This window comes from Streptopelia decaocto (assembly GCF_964273445.1).
Source record: "Streptopelia decaocto genome assembly, chromosome: 3".
Taxonomy (NCBI): Eukaryota; Metazoa; Chordata; class Aves; order Columbiformes; family Columbidae; genus Streptopelia; species Streptopelia decaocto.
This window is the reverse complement of record NC_138656.1, coordinates 34,239,130-34,264,117: the sequence shown is the minus strand read 5'-3', so window position 1 is coordinate 34,264,117 and position 24,988 is coordinate 34,239,130. Positions and strand designations below refer to the sequence as shown.

General features: G+C 51.9%; 1 protein-coding gene across 9 annotated transcripts; it reads left to right on the top strand.

The window, feature by feature from the left end:
* Window positions 1-935: 935 nt before the first annotated feature.
* On the top strand, window positions 936-24,627 carry VEGFA (vascular endothelial growth factor A). Of its 9 annotated transcripts, none has more exons than XM_082048808.1 (9): window positions 936-1,985; window positions 7,919-7,970; window positions 13,085-13,170; window positions 15,037-15,113; window positions 15,527-15,559; window positions 15,723-15,869; window positions 18,344-18,415; window positions 19,562-19,693; window positions 21,969-24,627. In XM_082048808.1, exons 1-9 carry the CDS (start codon window positions 1,920-1,922, stop codon window positions 21,988-21,990), a joined length of 687 nt encoding a protein of 228 aa, XP_081904934.1. In that variant the 5' UTR covers window positions 936-1,919; the 3' UTR covers window positions 21,991-24,627. The 9 variants fall into 9 exon arrangements, with proteins under 9 accessions (XP_081904934.1, XP_081904933.1, XP_081904936.1 ...); XM_082048807.1 differs by having other exon boundaries at window positions 13,085-13,281; XM_082048810.1 differs by lacking the exon at window positions 15,723-15,869 and having other exon boundaries at window positions 13,085-13,281.
* The last annotated feature ends 361 nt before the right edge of the window (window positions 24,628-24,988 follow it).

Genomic DNA, 24,988 nt, shown 5'->3' with positions numbered 1-24,988 from the left:
TGGCACAGCACTGGAATACCTGCTTTCTAATCATAATGTGGCCTTTTCTTTCTTCAGTGTCTTTTTCCCTTTCCCCTTCCTCCAGCCCACGGTGAGCCCCAGGAATCTGCCAGCCTGGACTACCACTCTATCTGCTACCTGCAGTCCTTGGAAGACAGTGGTAGGACAGAGATTTATATATGTTGACACACGCATATTGTTACTCTGTACCCTGTATGAGGAAATTTTGCGTGTGACACCAGTGAAGGAGCTCAGCCTGGGAATGCCTGCGGTAACCCCAGAAAGACAAAGCTGCCTTTTTGCCCTTCAAATACCTTCCCAGAAAGCAGCGTGGGGTTTGTCTGGCAAAATCTTCACCCCTTCAGCATGACACCTTTCTGCACACTGGGGCAATGCTCAGCCAGTGCAGGCAGCCCCCCTGAACCAAGGCGGGTTGCCAATGGATGAAGAGAAATAAAACCCAAATGAGGACAACCCCCTACTCCACTCCTTTAGCACATAGGTGCTAAGAAATCACTGTGTCTGAAAAGCGAAGGCCTTGGGGGGACGGATGATGAGTGTGATCACAATTTGTCCTCGCTGCCCCCTCCCCCCAAATGGCTCCGCTGGACTTTGGAGCAATTCCCACGGGCAAGGTGAATTTTGACCCGAACGTGCATCCATCGGCAGGGCAGAAAGGGTGGAGGAAGCGCGGCCCGTGGGGCGCCCGAGGTGAAAGGCAGGGCAGGAGGGTTGGGGGGCGAAATGTTGCGAGCCACGGGGGACTGCGGACCCGAGTGGAGCGGGCGGGGAGGGCGGCAGAGGGGCCGCAGACCCCTTTACCTCCGTGGCCTTTCCCAGCGAAAGGGAGGGGAGGAGGGAGGGGAATAGCTGGGGAGGGGTGGGACTTTGCCGAAGCGTCTCTCCCCGCGTCCGCGCCGAGCAGTTGCAGAGCGCCGGCGAGCGGGTGGCGGGGCGGGCGCTGCGCGGGGAACGGGCGCTGCGCGGAGCCGCCGCTGGAGTGCGCGGAGTGCGGCTGCCGCCGCGCCGGGGGCGAGGAGCGCACGCCGCGCCGGCGGGGGACAGCGCGCCGCGGGAGCAGCCCTCCCCGGGCACCGGGACCTGCTGTTGGCTTGCCGCCTTGCTTTATCCTCTCGTTTAATTTATTTTTTCCCCACCTATACTTTGATCCACTGGGATTTTTTTTCCCTCCCTTTCCTGCAGAGCCTCCCTCCGCCCCAGTTCCCTCCCTCTCTAGTCAGTTTGGATTTTTTTTTTTTGTATTCCGATTTTTTTCTAAAGCGGTGGACTGAGAGAGGGAGAGACAGAAAGGGCAGGAGGAAAGCGCTCTGTTCATCCCCTTCGCCACCACCACCCCGACTTGCGGAGAGGGGTCGGGCCGAGGGGCGGCAGCGGAATCAGCCCCTTACCGCCGGGGAGGCGACCCCGGCTCGGGGAGCCGCCGGAGGCAGCTGCTGCGAAGAGGGGACGCAGAAAAAGAGATGCATTGAAACTTTCCGCGCAAACTTTGGCGTGAGTGCTTGAAACTGAGCGATCGCGGCGCGGGTGGCTGCCTGCCCCGGCGGGGAGAGAAGCGGCGGCCGCGGACGAGCGTCGCTGTGGAGCTCGGACTGCCCGGCGGCGGGGGCCGGGCGGCGGCGGGGCGGCCGCGGAGCCTGCGCTCGGCCCGGTGGAGCGCCCACCGAAAGCAGCAGCGGAGGCCGGCGGAAAGCCGGGCTTATGGAGGGGTGAAACCGGAGACCCCGAAGAGGAACACCTTTTCCCCGGGAGCCTCTCGCAGCGCCCGACCGGCGGCACCCCAGGAGGCGGCGGCGGGCACGGAGGAGGCGCGGGCAAGAGCGCGGCGGGGCGGCGGCGGCGGGGCGACGGCGGCGAGGCGGAGCGCGGCGGGCCCCGCTCCACGGCGTGTGCCGGCAACCATGAACTTTCTGCTGAGTTGGATCCACTGGGGGCTGGCGGCGCTGCTCTATCTGCAGAGCGCGGAGGTAAGCAGCAGGGACGGGGACGGCGGCGGGACGGGGGCTTTTGTACCGCACGTACGGTGGGGGCGGGGAGGCGGCGGAAAAGACTTTTTCCCCCCTTTTTTTTTTGGCGCCCCCCTGCCTTCCCACCTGCTCGGTGCGGTGCCGCCGCGCTGCTGGCACCGTGTCCGGGTGGGTGCCTGCAGCGCACACACGTGTGTATGCGTGCGTGCAATGCTGCAACCGGGGGATGCGGGGGGGGGAAGCGCTGCCCGGTGCTTCGCAGGCCCCCGGAGCAGTCGGCAGCGCCGTGCGGAGTGCCCGCGCACGTGTGCGCGCACTGCACGCCCCCGGCGTGGGGCTCCCGCGGCGGCGGGGCCGTGGGGTCCCGGCGGGGCCGGTCCCGGGGAGCCGCGCGGGGCAGGGAGGCAGCGCGCTGGCTTCTTGCATCAGCCTCGCCGCCCGTCCTCGGGTCTCCTGACATTGCAAAAGGGTGTTTCGGCGGTATTTGCCTTGGGTCCCAGCTCGGGTTCGTGCCGCCGAGTGGAGTTCAAAATACCTAGCTGGAAAAACAAATAGAGATCAAAGAGGACAAAATGGATCCTGAATTTCTTCCAGATTGATTTTTTTTTTTTCAATATACATATCTCCTGCACCGAGGTTACAAAACCGCACATTTTTCTCTTCTCCTCCTCAGTCACTTTTACTTTTGCCTCACTGTCATTCCTGCGAGATTAAAAGCCAACTCTTTCTCCTTTTCTTTCTCTGCTTTTTTAAGAAAAAGGAAAGGCAGCTTTCTGTGCAAACGTGTCCTATAAATCTGTTTTCTAAAGAGTCAAGAGAGCTGTGTTGCCAAGAGATATTAAGGGGTTTAGACAGAGTGCCCACGTGAAAGTGGCTATTCCCTGGGCGGACCCGGATTATGTTTTAAAGGCTATAACAGGTTAGTTCTCTCCTGCCATTTCTCCTCGGCACTTGTGGAGAATGCGGGGCCAGATCATCTCCCACAGTTGTGAAAATAAGTGTCGCTTGCAAACTAATCAGTTATTCACATTGTTTGTTCAGCACCGATACTGGAAGGTAACTCCCCAATTAGGAGCCATTTCAGCTGTAACTGAAGTAATGCAGGCACTGCATGCTTTGTTTCTAGCCTGTTATATCTCTTACTTTCGCCACTGACAGCCGCACATTAGGCTGTGCTGGATGGGAACTGAGGCGCAGCTCTTGAGTGTGGCACAGAGCAGCTCCCTGCTGCCTGCCTGCCAGATTTGGCTCGTGGGACAATTCTTTCCGCTCTCCATGAGTTTTTCCACCGTCATGTAAAACGGGGATTTCTTTGCCTCGCAGGTCCTCGGTAAACTTGTACAGTAGAGTCAGTTCCCCAGCTGTAGGTTAGACAGCTCTGTATCGATGTCTAGTGATAATACTCTTTAACCCTCCCCTTGCTCCTTCTCCCCTCCCCTTCCTCTTCCCTGGAGGAAGAAACGCGGATCAGGTAGAGTCCAGGTCTGTCTGTCCTCAGGAGTCACGTAGAAGCCTCGTGTTGCCTTTTCTTCTAGGCAGGAGGATGGTGCCGGTGAGAAAAGAGGATAACGGTGGGAAGAAAAGTAGGGAGGAATCACGGGATGTCAGTGGGGTTGGGGGGAAATGTCACAGGGATAGATAAGTGAGAGATCGGGAGATGTTGAGATAGCTGGGTGATGCGGGCCATATAAGTGCTCTGGCAGATCAACGGTGAGGTCTGCCCTTCAGTTCTGTCCTTATTTGTCCGTTGATCGCCTGGGCACCACGGTGATGGGAACGTTAGAAATACCAGCAGATCTCACGTAGGCAGCTTGACAATGACTCTGGGCATGGCAGAAGGCATGACTCTTCATGCCGGGTCTAGGGTTTTGTGCTCTGATGATAATATTTATCTGTACTGTTAATCTGACTGTTGTGCTGAATAAAACCTATCTAGCTAGCCATACACATTGGAGAGCATTAAATAAAAACCCTGGCAGAAGCTGAGTTGGGGAAGCAAGGTCCAGCACGTGTCGGGTTGCTTTCCCAAAGGCAAAGAAGGAGGAGCACTGGAATAGTGGTGCTCCATGGTGAAGGCATCAGGGGGATGCCTCCTTACTGAAGGAGTTGTTATGGTCCTGCAGCGGGGATGGTGGGAAATCGTGTCACGATCAGGGCTGGGTGGTGCTGATGCCACAGGTGTCTGCCTTCACTGGTGGCAATAGCCTTTCTGTGCAGGAAAGGGAGGAAAAGGTGATTTTGCAGCGGTTTGCCCATGCTGAACAGTGGTGTACAGTCCTCAGGCCCAACAGGGTCTGAGGGGTTGTGTTGTTGTCCCCTTCTGGTCCCCCCCTTTCCTAAAGAATGGGGGACAGTCCCCATCTTCCTTTGTCTGCGGGTCTTGGCAGCAGCCTGGTGGTAGGTCACCCCTGATGAGGGTCTGGGAACTCTTCCCTTCCTGCCCTGAACTGCAGAGGGACCTGGATACACCAGCTGTATTGCCATAGGGAACAGGCAGCAATCAGACACTGAGGGAGGGAGAGTGAGCCTGTGACTAGACTGCTAATGACTGCACACCCACCAGGCTCCCTGCCTTTGGTGTGCCTCTGCGCCAGGCCACGATGGGGAGCCACCAGAACCTGCTTCCCCAGCGCGTAGGCAGCTGGAACGCAGTGGGTCACCTTCCCAAAAGCCACTCTAGGCCCATGCTCTGAGGACAGGCTGGGAGAGAGGAGGAGTGTTCCTTTGGGAGCAGGAGAGAGGGAAACCTGTACTGACATCTCAGAGGGGCTTGGTGGTTCCTGAGCAACCCCAAATCTGCTCTCCTGTCCATCCTGCTCCCTGTCAGAGGTGCCTCAGCTGTGCTGGCAGCTTGCGGGATTACTGACCTCTGTCTGCATGTACAATGGAGGAGTGCAGTGAGTCCTGTCCCCCCCATTAAGTAGAAACCGCTGAGAAGAATTTCTAGCACCTAAGACGAAAAGTGCCTTAACTCCTGTCCCAGAGTCCCTCTCAAAGGGGATGGATTGTTTGTTCCAGTCCTAAACAGTTACAAAGCTCTTTTAATGAGGCTGCACAGATTAGGGGGAGGGGAAGGGAAAGAAAGAGTGGTGGTGGTGTTGGTGAGGGGGGTGATGGTTAGAGAGGAATTACTTGATTAACCTTTTCTCTCCCTTCAGAGAATAACTTGCTCTGGACAGGAGTGAGGGGAGAAGGGAGACAGAGAAGGTGCAGACACACTACTGGTGTGAGGCGCGTTTATTTATTAGAGAGGGTTTTATTCTGCTGCGGGATGTGCGTTTGCTGTGACTTGTAAAGGGCACAGAAAGGATCTTCCCCTTGGTCAGCCCCATTCCCAGGTCATTTATTCTGCTCTCAAGCCCAGGGCTTGCTGCTTTACCTTCATGAAATGTTGAAAATCAATTGCAAGGAAATCGTGTTACAGAGCTGTTGGGTAATGCCAAAAGCCAGCGGAGGAGAGGATGACCTTCAAGCTCCCACCGAAGGGCACACTGGGCCTGCTCGTGCCTTGGAAGGCTTTTTGGCTCCCCATTGCCCTGTCTGATATGTAGCAGCCTGGTTTAAAGTGAGGCAAAAGCCCCTGACTTTCCACTCTTCCAGTGAAGGGGCTTTGATGTCACTAACCACCTGTGAAAGGCACTGCTGAAAGGTTTCTTGGTATAGTGAACGGAGAGCGTGTTACTGGTAGTTCTAGGAAACCTGTCGAGTTTCTGCAGAGAACTCCACTGGGAGTGCTCAGAAGCTCTCTGCAGGCTTCATACCCATCTTGTTTCCCATCCTCTGGGTGGGGTCACAGCCCAGGTCTGGGTGAGCACTGGAAGAGTGTTCTGGCTCCTGCTCCAGTACTTCAGGGGCAGGGCGAGGTGCCGGCCAGGCACAGGTGAGCAGTGAAAGTGTGTGTGTGACTTGCTTCTGCTTCCCATCATGTACTGTGTGTGCTTGCATGCGAGGAGGCGGCGGGCTTGGCAGCCAGCTTGTAGCCTTGCACAGGGAATGGATACAATGACCCCCAAGGTGTCTTTGAGCTAATTCTGCTCAGTCGGCCACAGTCATTCTGTGTGTGAACCAAAAATCCCCTGCAAAAGGTCTTGGGGACATTGTAACTTGGATAGACTGACTCGGCTCGTGATCCTCTTCCTGTGCTACTACACAGATTGAGGCATTTCTGCCCTTGATGCCGTTTTCTTTTGACCCATAGATCGTCAGGCGCTGAGGGGCTTTGCAAGGCCGCTGCAACCTCTGCTGCCTCCATTTTGTTTGTGCTGTTTCAGTGACCTTCACACTCCAGGAATGAAACTGTTTCTAGGAACCTGCTTTTTAAACTGTTGTCACAGCACTGAGGTTGGGCACACAGCCCTCTCCTCCCCAGAGAAGAAACAGATCCATGCATGAGGTGGTTCTGGGCTGGTGTCTTATGCCCAGGTACAGAAAGACTTTGGTAGAGAGGAGAAGCAAGGACTTCGGTCAGGGGGGACCTTAGACAAAGGGAACTGTGTACAGACACAAAGGCATGGCTGGGAGAGGGGCATCTAGGGCTTTGCTGGCTCTCTTGTCCCCTCCTTTTAAAACCTGACACTTCGGGCTGCCTGGATGGTGGTGCTGCCCTGTGCGTGGGGCTGGCTAGAAGACCATAGGTGGCAGATTCCCACTGTGAGCTTGAGGTGGACTCTGCCTGTTCGATTCAGTCCTGTCTCCAGCTACAAGATCAGAGGGCCTTTTTCTAAGCCTAAATGCAGCGTATTGCTGATGAAACAGTATTTTGTGTGTATGTATGGCTACGTTTTTTTGAGGAGTCTGCTGAAAGGCAGGAGGTTCTGGGGCGGATGGCATCACACAGGTGACAACATACCTTGGAGAACCAAAGAAAGCCGGGCGTTTTTTGGTTTCTGTTCAGAACAGAACAGCAGGGGGAAGCCTGACTTGGCTGGAAAGTTACGTCAGAGCTAAAACCCTCACACACAGCAGGAAGAGTGGAGTTTTTGTTTCACGTGGAATTAAAAAAGACTTCCTTAGTAAAGTGGTGTAATACCTCTCCGTCCTGGTCTGGGAGTGGGTTACCTGTTGCCACTCCTGCCTGCGTCACCGATTTGGGAATGCCCCTCATCCCTAAAGGCAGCAGGAGCGAGTACAGAGCTTGAGGCCTTTTCAGTTTTTGTCCCAGGGAAGCCACAGGGATGGGAGCTGCGCTGCTGCTGGGCCACACAGGGGCTGGGGATCAGGCCTGTGTCACCCTCCCTGCCAGAGGACAGGAGAGACACCCGGGTGGTTTAGTGGCATTCATCGGCGAAGCGGTGCTGTCACAGTTAATTGCCCTGACACCCGGCCAGATACCAACACCTCGGTGGCCACCACTGCTCCGTGACAGACATCTGTGACATTGAAAGCAGAGCAGTGCCCTTTCGCGCCTGGTCTCCCTTCTCCCTCCTCTGCCCGCCTCACTCCGCTCCCTGGCCAAATTCACCTTCACGGAGGAGGGCGAATGGAGGTGCCCAAGCCAGCCGGTCATGTCAGCAGTACAAGGTCACCCCTGTCGTTTTTCTCCCCCGGGCCCAGATTTGCTCTCTGTTTTTTGACCGTGATCACTGAAAGCTCTTCCCGAGGGACGTGTTTCTCCCTTCAGGGCCTCTCTCGGGCGCACCGCGCTTGGAGGCCCGGCCGCCTCCCTCCTGCCTGCCCCTTCCCTGGGCCCGGGGCCGTCCCGCCCGCTCCGCCCGTGTCCCTCTCGGCTCCCCGGGGAACGGGGGGAACAAAAGGTCCCTCTGTGCCCGCCAGGCCGGCCGGAGGGGGACGGCTCCGCCTCGGGGGCGCCCCCTCCCGCCGGGGTCTCCCTCCGCCTCCTGCCCAGCGGGGCGGCGGCGGGACCGGGATCCCTCCCGCGCCCCGGCCCCGCGTAGCGGCTCCGTGTTGTGACTGATTCTCTGTTATCTTTACAGTTGTCGAAGGCTGCTCCAGCCCTGGGGGATGGGGAGCGGAAACCCAATGAAGGTAAGCGCTGGGCGGCTTCCCGGCGGGAGGGGACAGCCGGGGGGCTCGGGGGAAGGAGCCCCGAGAGCCGCCGCCGGCCGCCACCGCCACCTCCCGGGGAGCGGCGGCGGGAGCGGGGGCTGCCGGCGGGAGGCGCCGCCGCCATTAACCCCTTTGCGGGGGCGGCGCGGCCCCCCCGCCCCCTCCTTCTGCGGTCCCGGGGTGGCCGGGATGGCCGCGGGGTCGGGCCCCGGGGCGGCCGTGGGGCTGGGGCGGCCGCAGGGCCGGGGCGTGCGGCAGGGCCGGCCCAGCCCGCTTCTGGCTTCCCACAACTCTGAGGAAAACTGCGTGCGTGCGCTTGTGCACATACACGCGCTCATTTATATATATATATATACACACACACAAAGAGCTGAGCAGCGGTGAGCCGTTTGCTGGGGATTCGCCACAGTGCCGCAGGAAGGGATTTGTCATCTTTGTCACCTGGCTCTTCCCCAGTGGTGCTGGCGGTGCCCTGCTGGGTGGCCAGGGCTCATCCCTGAACAAAGGCCGAAGCGGTGCCCCAGCTCTCCCCCGATGGCCAGGCATCAGGTCTCTGGGGGGAAAGAAGGAAGAATGAGCAGCCGAGGATGATTTTCTGGAGTCGTGTCTGATGGCGGTCTGGGGTACCCTTTCCGTTCAGGATATTGCTAAGCACTGTACAGAGCTGGGCTCAAAAAATACACCCTTTTACTCTTGTTTGAGCTAGCAGGCTTAGCGAGTTCAGTGTGATCTGGTAGATTCTGCTTAATTTATTGCTGGCAGTGCAGAATGGACAGGACCATTGCTTGGTGAGGTTACAGGGTGCTGCCTCTGCAGCCATTGTGCTTCTGTGTCTCTGGCTGCCCAAAGGCCAGGCTGTGGCAGTGTCCTCTGCCCCACTGGTTTGTGTGAGTAAATGTAGACCAGAGGAACAGTCAGCCCCCCAGGCTAGAGATGCCTCCTACAAGTGCCCTGTCTTGTGGAACGCTGTGCCTTGCAGGAGCTTGGCTTTCTGTCTTCAGTCAAAAGTGGGGTCAGAGGGCTGTGGACTTCAAGCCTTCAGGCCGAGGTGATCATTAGCAGCTTTAAGACTATCGTGACCGTGTTTTTCCCCACACCTTCAGAGCAGAGCAGACCACTCACTGTGTGACAGGGTCTGGTGAAGGTCTTGCAGGATCCCTGTGGGTTGTGACCTCCAGCGTTATTCCAGCGGGAAGTCAGCAGAGGGCTCTAGCAGTGTGGGCCCAGATTGGCCTTTTGTCACAGTTTAAATTTCTGTAACTTTATTGGTGTGACAGACTGCATGTGTGTTGCCAGAGGTTTGTGGCAGCCTCTGTTTGGGATAGGTGTCCATTTTGCATGGGCAAGATTTCTGACTTGCTGGCGGGCTCCCGCCTGTTGCGCTTGACCCTTGCTCTTGCTGAAGTCAACAGAAGAAGGTTCAGTGACTCTGGAGGGATCAAGATGGAGCCTGCTGTGAGGCTTATTTTGGTAACCAGTCCTCTGCTGTTGGTAGAAAGGAGCTAGTGTCATCATCTGTGCCATTTGTTGTGTCCAACTACTTTCTTGGGAACGGGAAGAGTCAAACAATTTAATTCCCTGTCACAAGAAAGCTGGTGGGATTGCAGGAGAAAGTTGGTCTGGCAGTGTGAGTGATGAGACTTTGGTGCTGCTGCCTTCATGCTTTTTCTGGTTCTGCAATGCAGATATATGTGAGCTAGAAATCAGGACTCTTGGCATTACCTTCCTGCTCTACTTTTGGTCTGTTGTCTGACCTTGGATATCCTTTCTCAGTGCCTCAGTTTCTCCTCTTTGATAAGGAGACAATGATGTGCTTCTGTTCCACAAAGACAGTCTCGAAGTTCCTTCCACTGAAGCTCTTGGGGTCTTTGGGCTTGGGTTGAAAGGTGATTTTGTGTCTGTGGCCATTTTTTGCTTGCCCCGAGATGTCAAGCTGTGACAGGTTTTTATTTGGGATGGACTTACTCTAGTTGGAGACTGTAATTTTAGCTTCAGCCCCTACCCTTTTGTGCTCAAGAGAGCCTTCCACATGTTTTGTGGCATGGGAAGTTGTAGAGGAGTCAGACAAACACTCTTTGTTTGTTTCACGAGAAAAGATTTTCTGGTATAAATAAAGGAAACCACCAGCACTTGTGGCTGTACTTTTATTTCTAAAAGAACAGTGTGTCTGTATTGCTGCTACACCATTGATGGAGAGGGAGGCAAAATGATCATAGACTAGCTCCTTTTCTAGTCTAGCATGTTCCCACTCGACCGCTCTAAATTTGGACTTAATCCTGCCTGCTGTGGCTGCCCTGAAGAGTTAATGTGGGCCCTGACTGGGTTTTAACCTTACTTCCCCTTCCATTCACAAAGAAGAACCTCTGACTCAAATCTGGAAGTGTTCTGCAGGATAGGGGTGTGGGTTAAATGCGGGATTAACTTTTCACGTGGGCTGAAGCCCAAATTGCAGGAAGGGTGCAGGCCAAGCGGTGATAGTCCTTCAGTGACCTTCCTCTGTTTCCCCATGAAAGACAGACCTTCTTCCTGGCCTGACACAACCAATGGAAAGGAAGCGCAGGCTGAATCAGCCCAGCGAAGTTTGGAATATGACTCCTGGTACATAGGAGTAAGTGTAGGTACGGTAGCAGGGGCAGGGCTTTGCTGCGAGGATGACTGTGCCTCAGTCACGCGCTCTGGTTTGGGTGCTAACTCTGCCAATGACCTCTGGAGCATTGCACCGTCTCTGTGTGGATGCTCTGTGTCCAGCAACATCAAGGCAAAGTGTCTTTCGTGGCAGGATCTCCTGACTGGCAGCTGGGGAAAGGTTCCCCGCTTCCTTTTCAGAGGCTGATTCAGACTTTGGAAAATCATCATATGTTAAAGGCAAAAACTCCCAGATTCTTTGTGGGAAGGATTTGGTCTTGTCAGATCTCCCAGATCTCAAGTCTAGTCATCAGAGCACAGCCGTGGAAGTAAACCTTCTGCAAAAGAGGTTGAATGTGCTATTCTGTTGCCTGTGTGTAGTCCAGATTCTCTGGTGTAATCCAGCTGCCTGCACAGCGCAAAGATTTAGAAAAGTGTGGCAGATGTGAATCGGTTTCACTTCTGTTTTCTACTCTGTTTTCGTTTCTGCCTCCTTTATGCCCCAGACTACTGCGGTGAGCAGCATTTGATCTGAACAGGTAACTGCTGCTTTCCTTCCCTCTTCCCTCCCTCCTTCTGTTCTTCCCTCCCTCCCCTCGACGTAAATCTGCAAGCATTTTTATCCAGAACTGTGCCTTTACTGCCAGAGTTCCCAGATCCTTTCTGCTGGCACAGCGTGAATAATCAACAGTGCAGTTCTGCAGGCCATCATTGTGCCTGCAGAATTTCCCACATATTAAATTGTTCAAGTTGTTAGAACATAGGTGGTGACTACGGTCACTCCGAAGGGGAATGGGAGGAAGGAGGTAGCCACAGACAAGATAGGAGAACAGACAGGAGGCATACTGCAGTTAGGGGAGGAGGGAAGAGGAAGGAAAGGGACAAGGAACAGAAACATGCTGCCTTCTAGACGAGGAGTATCAACAAGCAGTCCATGCCTGGCAGGCTACATTTCCTTTTCACAAACCACTTTCTCTTTTAATAGCTGCTCATGCTCTCAGATACTTCAAACTCCCTGTGTGGAAGCTCCTCCCCTCTTTTACCCGCTCTTAACGCTGTGGTACTGTCAGCTCTGCATGACCTAGAATTAACTTTCAACAATTAACTGTGGGCTGTGAGCTCCAAGCCCTGCAGCTTTTGCATTTTTGTGGCAAAGTAACCTTTATGCCAGTTTGTCACAAGTTCAGGGCACTTCAGAAACGCTTACTGGAGACCATTTTTTCCATGATGCAAGCAGTTTGTGCTTATCACTCAGAGTTATCAACCTTGGTGCTGTAGGACTCTGCATGCTGTACAGGTGGATCATTATAGTGCGTAACAACATGGGGCAGGTACTGTCTCTTTGTGCATACTCTTATCCTCTGCTCCATTTGAGATGTCCTCCTTTGCATGCCTGCTGGTAGAGCTGGGAGTCCTGGAGGGCTCTAGGCACTTGCTGTTTGCAGAACTGTACTAGCAGCTGCATTTTGTGCATGTGTACTTATCTATCCTATCTCTCATCTCTCATCTCTTTAAATCTCTCCAACCCTTGACCAAGCAGCAAAATGAAGCTTTGGCAAGAGGCTGGGAAACATTGAGAAACACTTGTGAAATCAGCGCAGATCGCAAGCAGTTAGTGTTTGCTCCATTCAGAGGGAAGGCAGGGGATAATGGCAGATCCACCCTGTTCCCCCTCCCACACTGCCTCGTTGTGGTTAGGAGCCAAATGTATGGTCTAGTTAATCCTGGGGGTGCTGTGGGCTAGCTTTGAGTCTTTCAGTGGGTGGCTTGATTCCTTGGTTTGGGAAAGTGGTCACTGTGGAGACGCGGAGGCTGTGACTTGTAGCAGGTGCTGTCGTGGTTCTGAGGTGGCCTGTTGAGGTGCATGTTCTGCATGGGAAGAAGAGGTAGCTGACAGGAGGAATGAAGATATGTTGATGGATGGTTCAGAAGCCTCTACTTGTCTTCAGAAGTGTCTGCACTGAGGTGTGTAGAAAGGGTGCTTCTGGCTTATCCCCATGCCTTTTAAAACCCACTGAGGCATCTACTGGCTGTTTTGAAAGAGGGTGAAAGGCAAGCTGGTGAAGGGCCTTAATCCAGAGTGCAGATTGTCTGCAGCAGGCTCAGGTGCTTTTTGGCCCAGCTAATATGCTTAGTGGCAGCATATCTGAGAGTATGGGGGAAAGCAAGGAAGGGGCTTGGAGAGGAGGCGCCTGTGGGATGCATTATGGTGCCAGGGAACCAGGTAGTGAGGCTCTCTTGTCTATCTTGTCTCTGCCCTGAAGCAACAGTAGGAAGAGATTATCTCCTTTGCTTCCCAACTTGATTTATGTGTATAGGACAGAGACACAGGACATAGACCTGCAAGACTGTTAGTGAAAAGCATAAGGTAGATGTGTTGCAACTGTCTGTCTCATTTTAAGGGGTGAAGCAGTAGGTGTTCTTGAGCTAAGTTTGCATTAACTTATTCCCTCCGTTCCTCCTTTTAGTTATCAAATTCCTGGAAGTCTACGAGCGCAGCTTCTGCAGGACAATTGAGACCCTGGTGGACATTTTCCAGGAGTACCCTGATGAGGTGGAGTACATATTCAAGCCATCCTGTGTGCCTCTGATGAGATGTGCGGGTTGCTGCGGCGATGAGGGCCTAGAATGTGTCCCTGTGGATGTGTACAACGTCACGATGGAGGTGAGGGCTCAGTTTGCAAGCTGGCATGCTTGGCTGGAGAAAGCAAGTCAACCGTCACAGCCACTTTTAAGTCCCAGCTAGTTCAGAGGAAGGGCAGCCTACTGCTGGGAACTGGAGACTGTCAGATCAGGAGGGCTCACCTCCTCCCTGACTCTTGTGCCCAATATTACACTATGCAGAGTTAAAAGATGAGTTGCCCAACTCTGTTCAAGGCTAAGAGGAGAATCTGTTTTTTGGCTCTGATCTCACTAGTGCCCAAATACAGTTAACTACGAGCGTGCAGAGGAACATTTCGGCAGAGGAGCACCTTGTGCTTAAGAGAATGTAGAGGAGCATTTCTGATGCTGTTATCTCTGAGGCCTCAGAGAATATACTTCTTGGGCCCTCTCTCCACCTTAACTCTCTGTTTGGTCCACACAGATGTTGCTCTGAAGGCAGCTGAGTAGTGCAAAAGGGGAAAGGCTGTCAGTACTCTCTCCTGGAGGGTATGTGAGGTCAGCCTTTACCAACAGAGCAGGGGATTTGGGTCATTAGCTACATTGGCACAGCAGGGGTGGGAAGGGCCTCTAAGAAACACACTTCTTTGGTGTCAAGTGGAAAAGCCTTTCTGCCTCTGGGTGTCTTCCTCCTTTGTTTGGAGGTTGCTGAATTCATTCCTTGGAAGAGACAAAGATGGCTGTGATAGCAAAGGCTGGGCACATCAGGAAGATGCAAACTCTGCTTTAGAGAGTTTTGTCACTGCCCTGCCATCCTGAGTCCCAGATTGTGTCCACAATGGTGCTGGTGCCCATTATCCTTAACCCATAGCTCCCTCACCTATTTTTGTCCCTCAGCCTCTTGAATGGGCACTGTAAATATTGCCATCACTTTTTGATATAGATGAGAGACATGCAGGACTAAGTTATTACCAGCCAGCTCTTTTTACTTGTCATTTGAACTGTGGTTGAACTCTGACACAGAACCTGCCTGTGTCCTTCCATGGTTCCCCATACTGCTTTTCCACCAGCAGGCTCCAGCCTAGTGTAGCTAAGGGTGATTTTCTGCTGAATTACAGTTTTTGGCTGGTATGCCTGCATGTCTATAAAGGGTCAGAGACACTAAAGCAGATCTGTGATGCAAATGCTAGAGCTAGTGATCCAGCCGGGTTCTGGATTGAGAGACTGTGACGATACACGAACAACTTCTTATAAAACTTGCCTGGAGGCACTTGGGGCTGGAGGCTGGGCAATGTCTGGCTCTGCAGGGCTGTTTTAAGCACAGATCACCAGATTTACTTTGTGTGTTGAGTCACTGAGAAAGTAAGATGTCAGCAGGGAAGGAGCGGTGGCTTAGGGAAAAGCAGTCAGAAATGGAATTGGTGCTTTGAGCCTTTGTAGTAGACTGAAGCATGCTTCTGTGTGAGAACAGGCTGGATGCTCCATTACTGTCCCCCTAACATCGACCAGGGACAGCTCAGTGAGAACCTTGCTATGGTGTTACGCCCTCTCCTATGCCTGTCTCCAAGGCAGTCCACCAGTGCTGGCACCTTGCATGCATGAGCAAACAGGGCTTTGGCATGAGTCTGGTGTTGCTGCTTGCTTGTGATCAAAGGCCTTTCCTGAGTGGGAGAATGGGGCCTCAAAGCCAGCTCAAACTCTGCCATGCTCTTCCCAGGAGCACCTGGAGTGCAAATGCTTTGCCACGCAGCGGGCTGATTTGGAGCTGTGAATATAAATAGTGAATGGGCAGTGACCCTCTCTGTTTCTTTCATTCCAGATCATGAGAATTAAACCCCATCAGAGTCAGCACATAGCGCACATGAGCTTCTTACAGCACAGTAAATGTGACTGCAGGTGAGAATGGAGCAGAACTGGTTCCTCTTGCAATAAACTTATTCTGAGCCTTTCCTTTTTTTCTGCCATTGGGTTGGAACTGTTGTCCAGAGGCTTCTGTGGTCTCCTCAGTTGGTTTGCAGTGGGATGGCTGAGCCTGGGAAAAGAAGTCCTTTGCTGGCAAGGCTCCTCCATCTTTAGATGTAACAGGTGGACAATGTTAGCCTGCAGCCTGGGCTCTTTTGGCACTGGCTGCCAGCAAAGTGAAACAGGAGAAAAAAACATTTAGGGATTTACCGCTTCACCTGTGCCGGGGGTGTCCTGCAATGCCAGCTGTATCTGTCCTTCCCTGGACTTCGCGGGAACTGGGGATAATAGAAGTATATGTGGTTAGCTCCCTTCTAATGAGGCCTTTGTTCTCTCTTCCCCCACAGACCAAAGAAAGATGTCAAAAACAAACAAGAAAAGTAAGTGACAAGCCTTACCTCCTTTTTCTTTTGGTGGTTGGTTGGCATTTCCTATTCCCACTGCCCCTTGCCCTTTTCTTTGGTTGGAGATACTCACTTTGAGAAGGTGTTTTTGGAAATGGCATCTGGTAGTGCATGGGGCGACACTCTGAATCCGTTCCAGGTGGGCACAGAAACCCAGATCTGATGGTCATTCCTTCATACCCCAGACCTGGAGCTTGCATGACCCACAACCATGGCAGTCATTCGTAATGCTTTATCCTGAGTCAGGGAAGTCCCATCGTGTGTGTCCTACCAGAATGGATTCAAGGTGCAGCCCCCGTTCTCCCTTCCCTCTTTCTGGGGTGTTTCTGGTTACTGCAAATCGCTGCCTTTCTTTATTATTAATTTTTTTCTTGCTGCTTGAGTGAGTACTTGCTAGCTTCTTTCACAGCAGCTTGGGTAGGAACTCTGGTGGCTACAGGGAGAGGTGGCAATAGAGGCCTGGTGGAGGCAGGACTGATGCCATGCGGGGTGTGACGCGGATTTTGGTTGGTTGCAGGCCCAGGAGGGAGGAGGATGTCCTAAAGGGTTAGGATGTCCTAACCGAGTCCCGGTGGACACTTCCATAAGAGTTTTTTCAATCTGATGGGTTTGCTGTGGTAATCTGAAGGAGGTTAAGGTACAACCTTCTCTTTCCTTCCTCCCCAAAGTAAAAAGGTTGTGGAAAACAGAGAAGTAAGTTCTCGTCCTGCAGTAGTTGCAGGGACGATCACAAAACATGGAACAACATAAAAAAACGAAACGAGTGACCTCTCTGGATTAGAGGGTCAGCTGGACTGTGCATGGCTGGGATAGCGACTCTGCCATTTAGAGGTGCGGAGCTGGAGATGGAGGGGGTGAATATTGGGAGATGAGGCTGAAACAGAGACAGAGAGATGAAGCAGGAGAGTGATAGAACTTCTTTCACCCCTCTCCTGGTGGCTGTATATTTCTAGCTGCCTTCCAGCCTCTCCTCCTTCCCCTGGAGATCCACTCCTGGCTGCATCGGGCTGTGTGCAGCCAACGCTCCTCTCTTTGCAGGACCGTGTCGGGGACGGTTGGTCTGCGTGGCTCTGTGGTTTGAAGGTGTGCGAGAGTTGGGTCTGTGTGAGCTCTGGTGAGGATGGGGTGTGGGTGAAGCAGCCAGCCCGGACTGTGTTGCATTCCCTTTCCTCTTCTAACAGCACCTTGCCTGCTCTTTGCTGGTTCTGCACTCCCCGGGGAAGGAAGGGAAGGGATGGGAGAGACTGGTGTGCTTTGATTTGTGCTGGATTGAAAGTCCTGTTATATTGGTGCCCCTCTCCTCCCTTCAGGTTGATTTTCCTCCCCTCACCGCCTCCCTGTGACTCCTGACACGTAGGGCAGAGGCTGGGAGCGAGCTGATGCTCTGACACTTGTTCCAGAGAGACAACTTGAACAGGGCCTAAGAAACACCTCTGGTGCTTTCCCTTCTGTCCCCCCATGTCCCCTCAACAGCTCCCTCCCAAGGTGACCTGTGCGAGGGAGCGATGGAGCCTTTGCTGAACTGCCACAACTCTGGGGCTCACTTGCCTGACAAGCCCTGGTGCTTTGCATAGGGCTTTCTCCTTGCATGTCTCTCCCTTGGTCCTGTGCTAATGTGGCTCAAAAAGCAGCGCAGATTCCAGCCTCCTTCCCTCCCTGTGTTTTCACTGTCCTGCAGGGATCCATGGTTAGTGTCCAGGCCAGCATGTCCTACCCTCTGCCCATCCCGGCTCCTGCCCAAGAGTCAGGAGCAATGGGTGAATTTTTCAGAAGAGAGTCAGTGCCTTGGCTCTGTCCACTCATCTGTCTGGCAGATCCATGTGGAAGACAAGGAGAGGGAAAGGAAGGAAGACCTGAAAGCTGTTTACTGGTTATCTCCTGGGTGTCATAACTAGGTCAGGCCTCCCTCTTTCCTCCTTAATACTCAGGATGGCGGCTGCCAGAGGAGATGTTAGCAGACACCCAGCGGGGTCTCCTGGAGTCCTCCAAACCATAGGCAGGAGGTGGGGTGGGTGAGCAGAGCCTTCAGGGTAGATAGCCCTCTCCCACACAGCACTCCTGCATAGACCAAATCTCTCCCCTTATCTGTGGGGTGCTGAGGCTGGTGCTCCTTTGCTCCCATCCCAAGGCAGGATTTACCACCAGCCCTGCTGTTAGAGCTTGGCTGCCCCCTCCTAGGCCTGGTGCCAGGCAGTGCATCAGGTCAGCGTGGTTTCCCATTCCCTGGGAAGAGCCCCTCTGCTCGAGTTCTGTCTTGTCAGCCAGTGTGCACCCGCACTTGCCGCCTGGAACGGTTGTCTGCACTCACTGTGGTTGCGTGATGCTTTCACAAAGCTTTCTGTTCCTTCCCCCTCACCCCCTGTCCCTTTCCCTCTGCCCCTCTCTGGAGGGGACAGGTGCCCCCTGAGGCTGCAGCAGATCCAGCTCTGCTGGCGGTGATCTCTGCTGGCGGTGGTCTCTGCTGGTGGTGGTCTCTGCCGAATCTCCTGGCACTGGCTTGGCTGTGGGCAGGCTGGTTGCGGTGCTGGCAGGAGCGCAGGAGGGCCGGTGAATGTGTGTGCGAGGTGGAGATCTGTGCTTCGGCCCTGGGACTTGCCCTCCAGTCCTGCCTCATGTGCTTCCCCCCTCCCAGCAAGGCACATGGCTGTATTTTTTTTTTCTCTTCTTCCTTGCGTTTTCTTCCATTTTCTCTCTCTCTCCCCCTTTCTTTCCTTCTCTCTCTCTTTCTCTGTTTTTTTTTTTTTGTTGTTTTTCTTCCAGAAAATCAAAGCGAGGAAAGGGGAAGGGTCAAAAGAGAAAGCGCAAGAAAGGCCGGTACAAACCACCCAGCTTGTACGTTTGTGTCCTCTGCTTGTAGATTCTCTTCCCTCCCTCTCCCCAAACCAAACTGCCTGCTTGCTGCTCACTCAAAATCTCACCTTCCCCTCCCAGTCACTGGTGGGCTGCAGGTCCTGCAGGGGCAGCGCTGGTGGTGGCACTGCTCTGGCACTAAGGGCATCTCAGGGAAGGTGGCTTTAGCTTGCTTGGCTCTCTAATCATCTGTGGTGACCATTTTCCCAAGGTGCAAGAGCGTGGGTGGGTGGGTGAGCGCCCTGCACCTCTTTTACATGCCTTCTGGTTGCCACTCTGTCCTCCGCTTTCCCCCACTCGTCTTGTGCCCTCACTGCTGCGACAATGACTGGCGACCGGCAGGCTGGCGTCTGCCGTGCATGTGTGCGTGTGCGTGGTGCGCGCGTGTGCTTGCGTGTCTGGTGGAGTCACAGGCGGAGAGGAGAGGTGGGACGGTGGGAAACCGGAGAGGGGGTGCTGGGGAACTGGGCAGGGGGGCTCTCTCTCTTTTTCGCTCTCTTTCTCTGCTGGATTTAGCAGCTTCTCTTTCCCTTTCTCTGTATCTCTTTTGCTCTGCCTCTCTCACGGTGGTTCACAGAATCCTGCATTGTAAATTCATGGCCCCTCTGTAGGAGACTCCTAGGGGGCAAGGTTGGGAAGGGGCTTACAGAAGGGAGGGCAGCGCTGGCTGCAGGGGTAAGCACGTGATGCTGGAGCTCAGCTGCTTTCCAGGGGAGGAGAGACCCTGTGTATTTAACTCATTTAGCCGCTGGCCTCTTTCTACTCGAGTAGCCCACTTTAGAGAACGCCTTTCATTGATAAGTCAATAGCTGGTTGGGACCTCTCACCTTCCCATCCTCACTTTCTCCTTCTTCCTCCCTCTGGCCTGTGCCGATGGATCCAATGCAGCATTTGTGAATACTGTGCAGAGAGCCTGTTTTCTTTCTCTTTACGCTAATGCAAAGGGGTGCTGTCCTGGGGCTGACAGGGTGCTGCTGGAAAATCCATCAGCCCGTAACACTCCAGTGGGCAGCATGGGGGCTGTGGGTGGGGGCAAGGGGATTGCTTTGATGTTTAGGGTGTTGCATGTGTATTTTCTTTCTGCTGAAGCGCTGTAGCTTAGACATCTTTCCTTTTGCCTTTTTGCAGTCACTGTGAGCCTTGCTCAGAGAGGAGAAAGCACTTGTTTGTACAAGATCCCCAGACCTGTAAATGTTCCTGCAAATTCACAGACTCACGTTGCAAGTCGAGGCAGCTTGAGTTAAACGAGCGCACTTGCAGGTTTGTGTCCTGAAGGATGAAAGAGATACACACAAAGTGAAAGAGAGAGAAAGAGAAAGAGGGGGGAGCTTGCTTCCTGCTGACTTCTGGCACCAGTGCTATATGATTACTTCTTTTCTCTGCCCTACGTGGGTCAGAAGCAGAGGGGCTAACTAATATGAGGACAGTGTTTTCCCTGTGTTGAAAGGCGGATGTGCTGTCAGGACTTCGACGGGGACGGCTCCCAGAGACAGGGTGCTTGTATCTATGGGATCCTTTCCTGTAAAACAAGATAACTGAGTTCATGTTGCTGAGGTAGCCAGGGGAGGGTCTGTAGCCCTCTGTACATTATCGGTATGCAACTCTGAGCGTACTGTTGGACAAAGACAAATCCTTAGTTGACTAGGATTTGACCACCCCTGTCTTCCAAGCCATTTTGATGTGGCTTGTGGACATTCTGCTCTGTGCAGAGTGAGGAAAGCCAAACCAGGAGCCTCCCTCAAGGCTATTCCCACATTCTTCTTTGCCTCTTCATTCTTAAAAGCCAGGGAGAGCACCTCGTCCTCTTGCAGTGTGCTTACAGTTCCCTGTCAATGTCTTGTCCAGAGTGGCAGTTAGAGGGGCTGCACTCAGGGCTGTAACATAGGATACAGCGGGGTTAAGTGTGTCTCTGGGTGAAGGTAGGCAGAGGTCTGTAATTCAGGTGTGAGGCAGGAGATGCGAAGACACTGGTTAGTGTTTTGTTCAGAGACCCATGCTGTGCGTGTGTCATCCGAGTGCTCTCTGTCATACACCATCTGCAGCACAGACGTGCAGAAACTGATTCCTACTTCTCACCTGAGCGCTTTGGTGAACTCAGGGCGGGTCCCTTGACTCGCACGAGCTGTGTGTGCATCCCTGCTGTGGGATCATCCTACCTGTACAGAGAGAGGCATAGAAATGGGGTTGGTAATGAGCCCTCGGCTGTGACTCTGAACTCAGGCCCCTTTCTTTGAGTTCTAGGAGATTCCTTCTGTCAAGAGAGTACTGCAGTGGCAGTAGCTGTATGGGAGAGAACAAGGGGGAGAGGTCCAGGGTCCTCTGTGGTTGTATCCTGAAAGAGGAGGCATCCATTTGCCTGCCTGGAATTGGCTGGGTGACTAAGGCTGCTGCAAGTAGCAAGTGCTTCCTTTAGGTGTGAAAATGCTTTGTGCCCAAACCAGAGAGGTGTTGGCACTGTCACCATGTTGGAAACAGCTCTATGTACAGAGGAAATTTCTGGGGTGCTGTAATTTCAGTGAGAAAGTAATTGATGGGGGGAGCAGAATAGAGCAGCTTCTACAGTTAAACTTCTCCCAGCGAGCATAACCCCTGAAGTATGAGACCAGACCTAACACTGGTCTTTTCTCTCTGCTCCTGTTCCCCAAACCCCGAATAACTGGAGATTACCCTACAGAGTTTGAAGGGTCAGAAATAGTCACAAATACAAAGTAAAAACAAACAGTACTCCAAAGATGTCACGGTGACAGAAGGTGTGTACTGATTTCTCTTACTAGTCCCTCTCTGTGGTGGGATAATTGGCACTAAGGGAGGTTTCCAGAGGTGTCTGTTGGCCAGAAAGATAGGAAGGAGCCATGGGAGTGGGTAACTTATCTATTTCCAGATAAAAAGCTGGTTAAGATGAAATTCCTCATGCTTTTTCCTGTAGAATTAGAATTGGGCCCTACAGGGGAGGGTAAATTCTCATTTCTCCTGCTGCTTCCTCAGGCTGCTGTTGCTGTTGTCTGGTGCTAACCCCTGCTCATGGCAGCTAGTGGAACGAGAGGCACTTTCTTTTTACCTTGCCTGCATGAGGCCTTGTTGTCTGCACTGCTTCCAACCCAAACAGCAGGCTAGGTGGGGAGCCGAGGGAGTGCGTCCTTCTGCATGCGTTGCTTAGCCTTGTTTTTCTGTGTGTTTGTGTGTATCTGTGTGTGCACGGTGTGAGAGGGTGCAAACAAAACACTTGGCTCATCTGTGAGGAGGCCTCTGATTCTGCTCCTAAATTTACCCCTGTACCTGTATCCCCCTCCTGCCCCGTCTAAGTGAGCCTGGGGGAATAGAATTCATTGACCCGTTCACGGGTCAAGATTCTCAGCTCTTTTGCCCCATCTGCACAGCACTTCACCCCACCAGTGACGTCATGCCATGCCTTAACATCATGTGCTCTTAAACACATCAGCCACCTCCCTTCCTTCCCTTGCCTCTCCTACTTGCACCCCCGTCACAAACCTTAACCCCTCCTCTCTTTTTTTTCCTTCCCTCTCCTCTCTGACAGATGTGAAAAACCGAGACGGTGAGCAGCGGAAGAGAAGGGGGAACAGCCCTGTTTCTGGAGCCTGATTTCTCGCCTGGACAGAAAAAAAACAAAACAAAACACTAATCCAAATGAACCCTAAAAATGAAGGATCGGTAGAGCACAGCACTTTCAGTACGGACGATGGACTCCGGAAGGAACATTCCCCAAGGCACCCGCCGCACAGAATTCACCTTTGGGTTTTGAACTGTTTTATTTTATTTTTCTTTTCATGCTGCTAAATAACAGAGCCAGGAAGACTATAGGGGTGTATTTGATGGATTTCCCCATGCATACATATATATGTGTGTATACATGCATATACATATATATATATGTATATATATTTTAACCACATCTATATATACATATATGTATATCTTAACCACACACACACATATATATATAATATATATATATATATATACTGATTATTTTTTTTAACATTGCTAATGTTATTGGTGTCTTCACTGGATAATACTCGACTGCTGTGGACACAAGCGGGCTGCTTGGGGCATAAGAAACAAGCTAAGACTGGACTTACGTAGAAGCGCTGGGTGTAAACTTCTTAATTCTTAACTGACTTGTGCGGCCTCCGCTGTTTCTCTGTAGAGTGTGCTGTACCACAAACCACCTTCTCCTTGCCTGGGACAGGGAGGAGAGGTGACAGAGAGGATGGGCAGGGAGTTCCAAAGAGCGGCATCCTAGGGTGCGATGGGTCAAAAGGCCAAGGAAATGGCCATCTGCGTGATCAAGGATTCTTCCTCCCCTCTCTTCCCCCAACCTTCGCCCTTACTCGTCTCATAACCTGCCTGCCTTGCTGGGACACGGGATGTCAGTGTACATTTTGCGTTGACTTTATTCGCTGTAGAAACTTTGCCAGAGAGGCGTGCTGGCTTCTCTTAAGGATGGTGGGCAGCTGATGCGCAATAACTTTCCATTCGAGGAAGTATCACAGGAGTCTAGATTTCCCGCCCTTGGTGGCTGCAAAAGGACGCAAGGCCTACAGTGTGCTGAAGCAAGAATGGGGACCGGTGCATAGCCACACAGTTGTTCAGCACTGTCTGCTTTCTTCATGCACAGAGCTGCCACTCAAGAGCATCCAAGATGCTTACGGAACATTTCTGGAAAGGGATATTAATCAAAAGTATATACACAGTAGAGAGGGGTGTATGTGTGTGTATGTGAACGTGTGCATTTGTGTCTGTGTGTATGCATGTGTTTTTCTCTCTTTTTTATATATATATATTTATTTTTATACATATATATATATAAAAAAATAATATATATGTGTGCCAAGATTGAAGGGGGGATAAAAGAACGTAACTTCTGCTGCCTTCAGTTTGCATGCCCAGTGTGAATGCCCCTTAAGAACATCGAGATTTTTTTTTTTAAGTGACGTACTGTAAATATCAGGCCCCTTTTCCACGTCTTGGGCTGGGGAATGAAATGTGAAGGCAGCCAGAATCCCTAAGCTGTATCTGAGAATCTTGGCTCTGTGTGTATCTGCAATATACGCTGTGGTGTATGTGAAACCCATCTTACACACGCGCGCACACACACACACACCCCTGAAAGTGTGTTTGTACATCTATGTGGATCTATATAATCTAGTTCTGTGATTAAAATTATTATTATTAATAATAATAATAATCAAAAAGGTACTCGGTCTGTGTCAGAATGCTGCCAAACATCATCTGCAATTGTATTTTCAACGCCTGATAATGTACAACGCGGAAAGCTTCCAAAAAGACAAGACAGTCTAAAAACAGACTCACAACAAGCAACTACTAACCACTAGGAACTCCCCATCTGGCTGATGGCTTTCAGAAGGAGAGAAAACACACGGGTGGGTGCTTGCATCTGCAATGTATAATACTCATGCTGCATCGTGCGCAAGACAGAGGCTTCCAATGGGGGGGGGAGGGAAGAGAAAGTGTTTTATATACTTATTTAATATCCCTTTTTAAATTAGAAATTAAACAGATAATTTAATTAAAGAGTAGGGATTTTTCAGTATTCTTTGTTAATATTTAATTTCAACTATTTATAAGCCGTACCTCCTTTTTTTTTTTTTAAATTTTTTTTTTTTTTTATTTGTACTGGTTGTGTATAAATTTAACGTTCCTGTTGTCCCATCCCATCTCTCCCCAATTGTTGGCAGAGTCAGTAGCATGTTATGGGCAGTTATTTAATTAATTTCTCTAACACCTACCCCTACACATTCCTATTGAGACAAGGGTTAGATATACATCTACATACTATATATATATTTGGCTATGTGTTTGTATATATATATATATATGTTTATGTATATGTGTGATTCGGATTAAATAGACGCTACGATTTTTTTATATATGTAAAAAGAAGAAACAGGAAAAATAGAAAATTCTACATCTTGAATCTCTCTCCTTTTTAATTTTAATATTTGTTATCATTTTATTTATTGGTGCTACTGTTTATCTGTAATAATTGCGGGGAAAAAAGATATTAACACTACATATTGTGTCTAGTGAATTTTTTCAAGATATTCCTTAGTACATATTTATTTTTAAGCAAAGAAATTACAGATATATCTTAAAAACGACGACGACGACAAACAAACTTTTTTTTGTATTAAAGAATTTAATTCTGACCTTGATTTCCTTTGCCTTCTCCTTCTGCCTTGCATCCTGGTTAACTCCTGTTGTGTAACAGACCCCCCAGCGTTGCCTCTGGAGGCGACAGGGCACCAGCAGCCTGCCAGTCGGACTCTTGGATTTGGGCCCAGAGCCTCCAAAACCATCTAGGTACCTAAAGCCTGTTCAGATGAATGGGAGGTAGGCACCAAAATACGTGTGCGGAGCTCAGCCCAAGTTCCCCGCTCTGTGAGAAGAGGGTGGTGTGATGGGCAGAAACGAGGGGGCAGGACTCGTGGGTTCCTTCCCGGCTTCTGACGCCAAGGAGCACTGTGGGGATCCCAACTCTGTCTTGTCAGGAGCCAAGGCCCTCGTGCTGGGTGC

Excerpts from the sequence above, each read along its gene's own strand:
- VEGFA (XM_082048807.1), top strand. The coding sequence starts at position 1,920 with ATGAACTTTCTGCTGAGTTGGATCCACTGGGGGCTGGCGGCGCTGCTC. Across the intron at positions 15,560-15,722 it reads GTCAAAAACAAACAAGAAAA|GTGGGCACAGAAACCCAGAT; the intron begins GTAAGTGACAAG and ends AATCCGTTCCAG. Across the intron at positions 19,694-21,968 it reads TTAAACGAGCGCACTTGCAG|ATGTGAAAAACCGAGACGGT; the intron begins GTTTGTGTCCTG and ends CCTCTCTGACAG.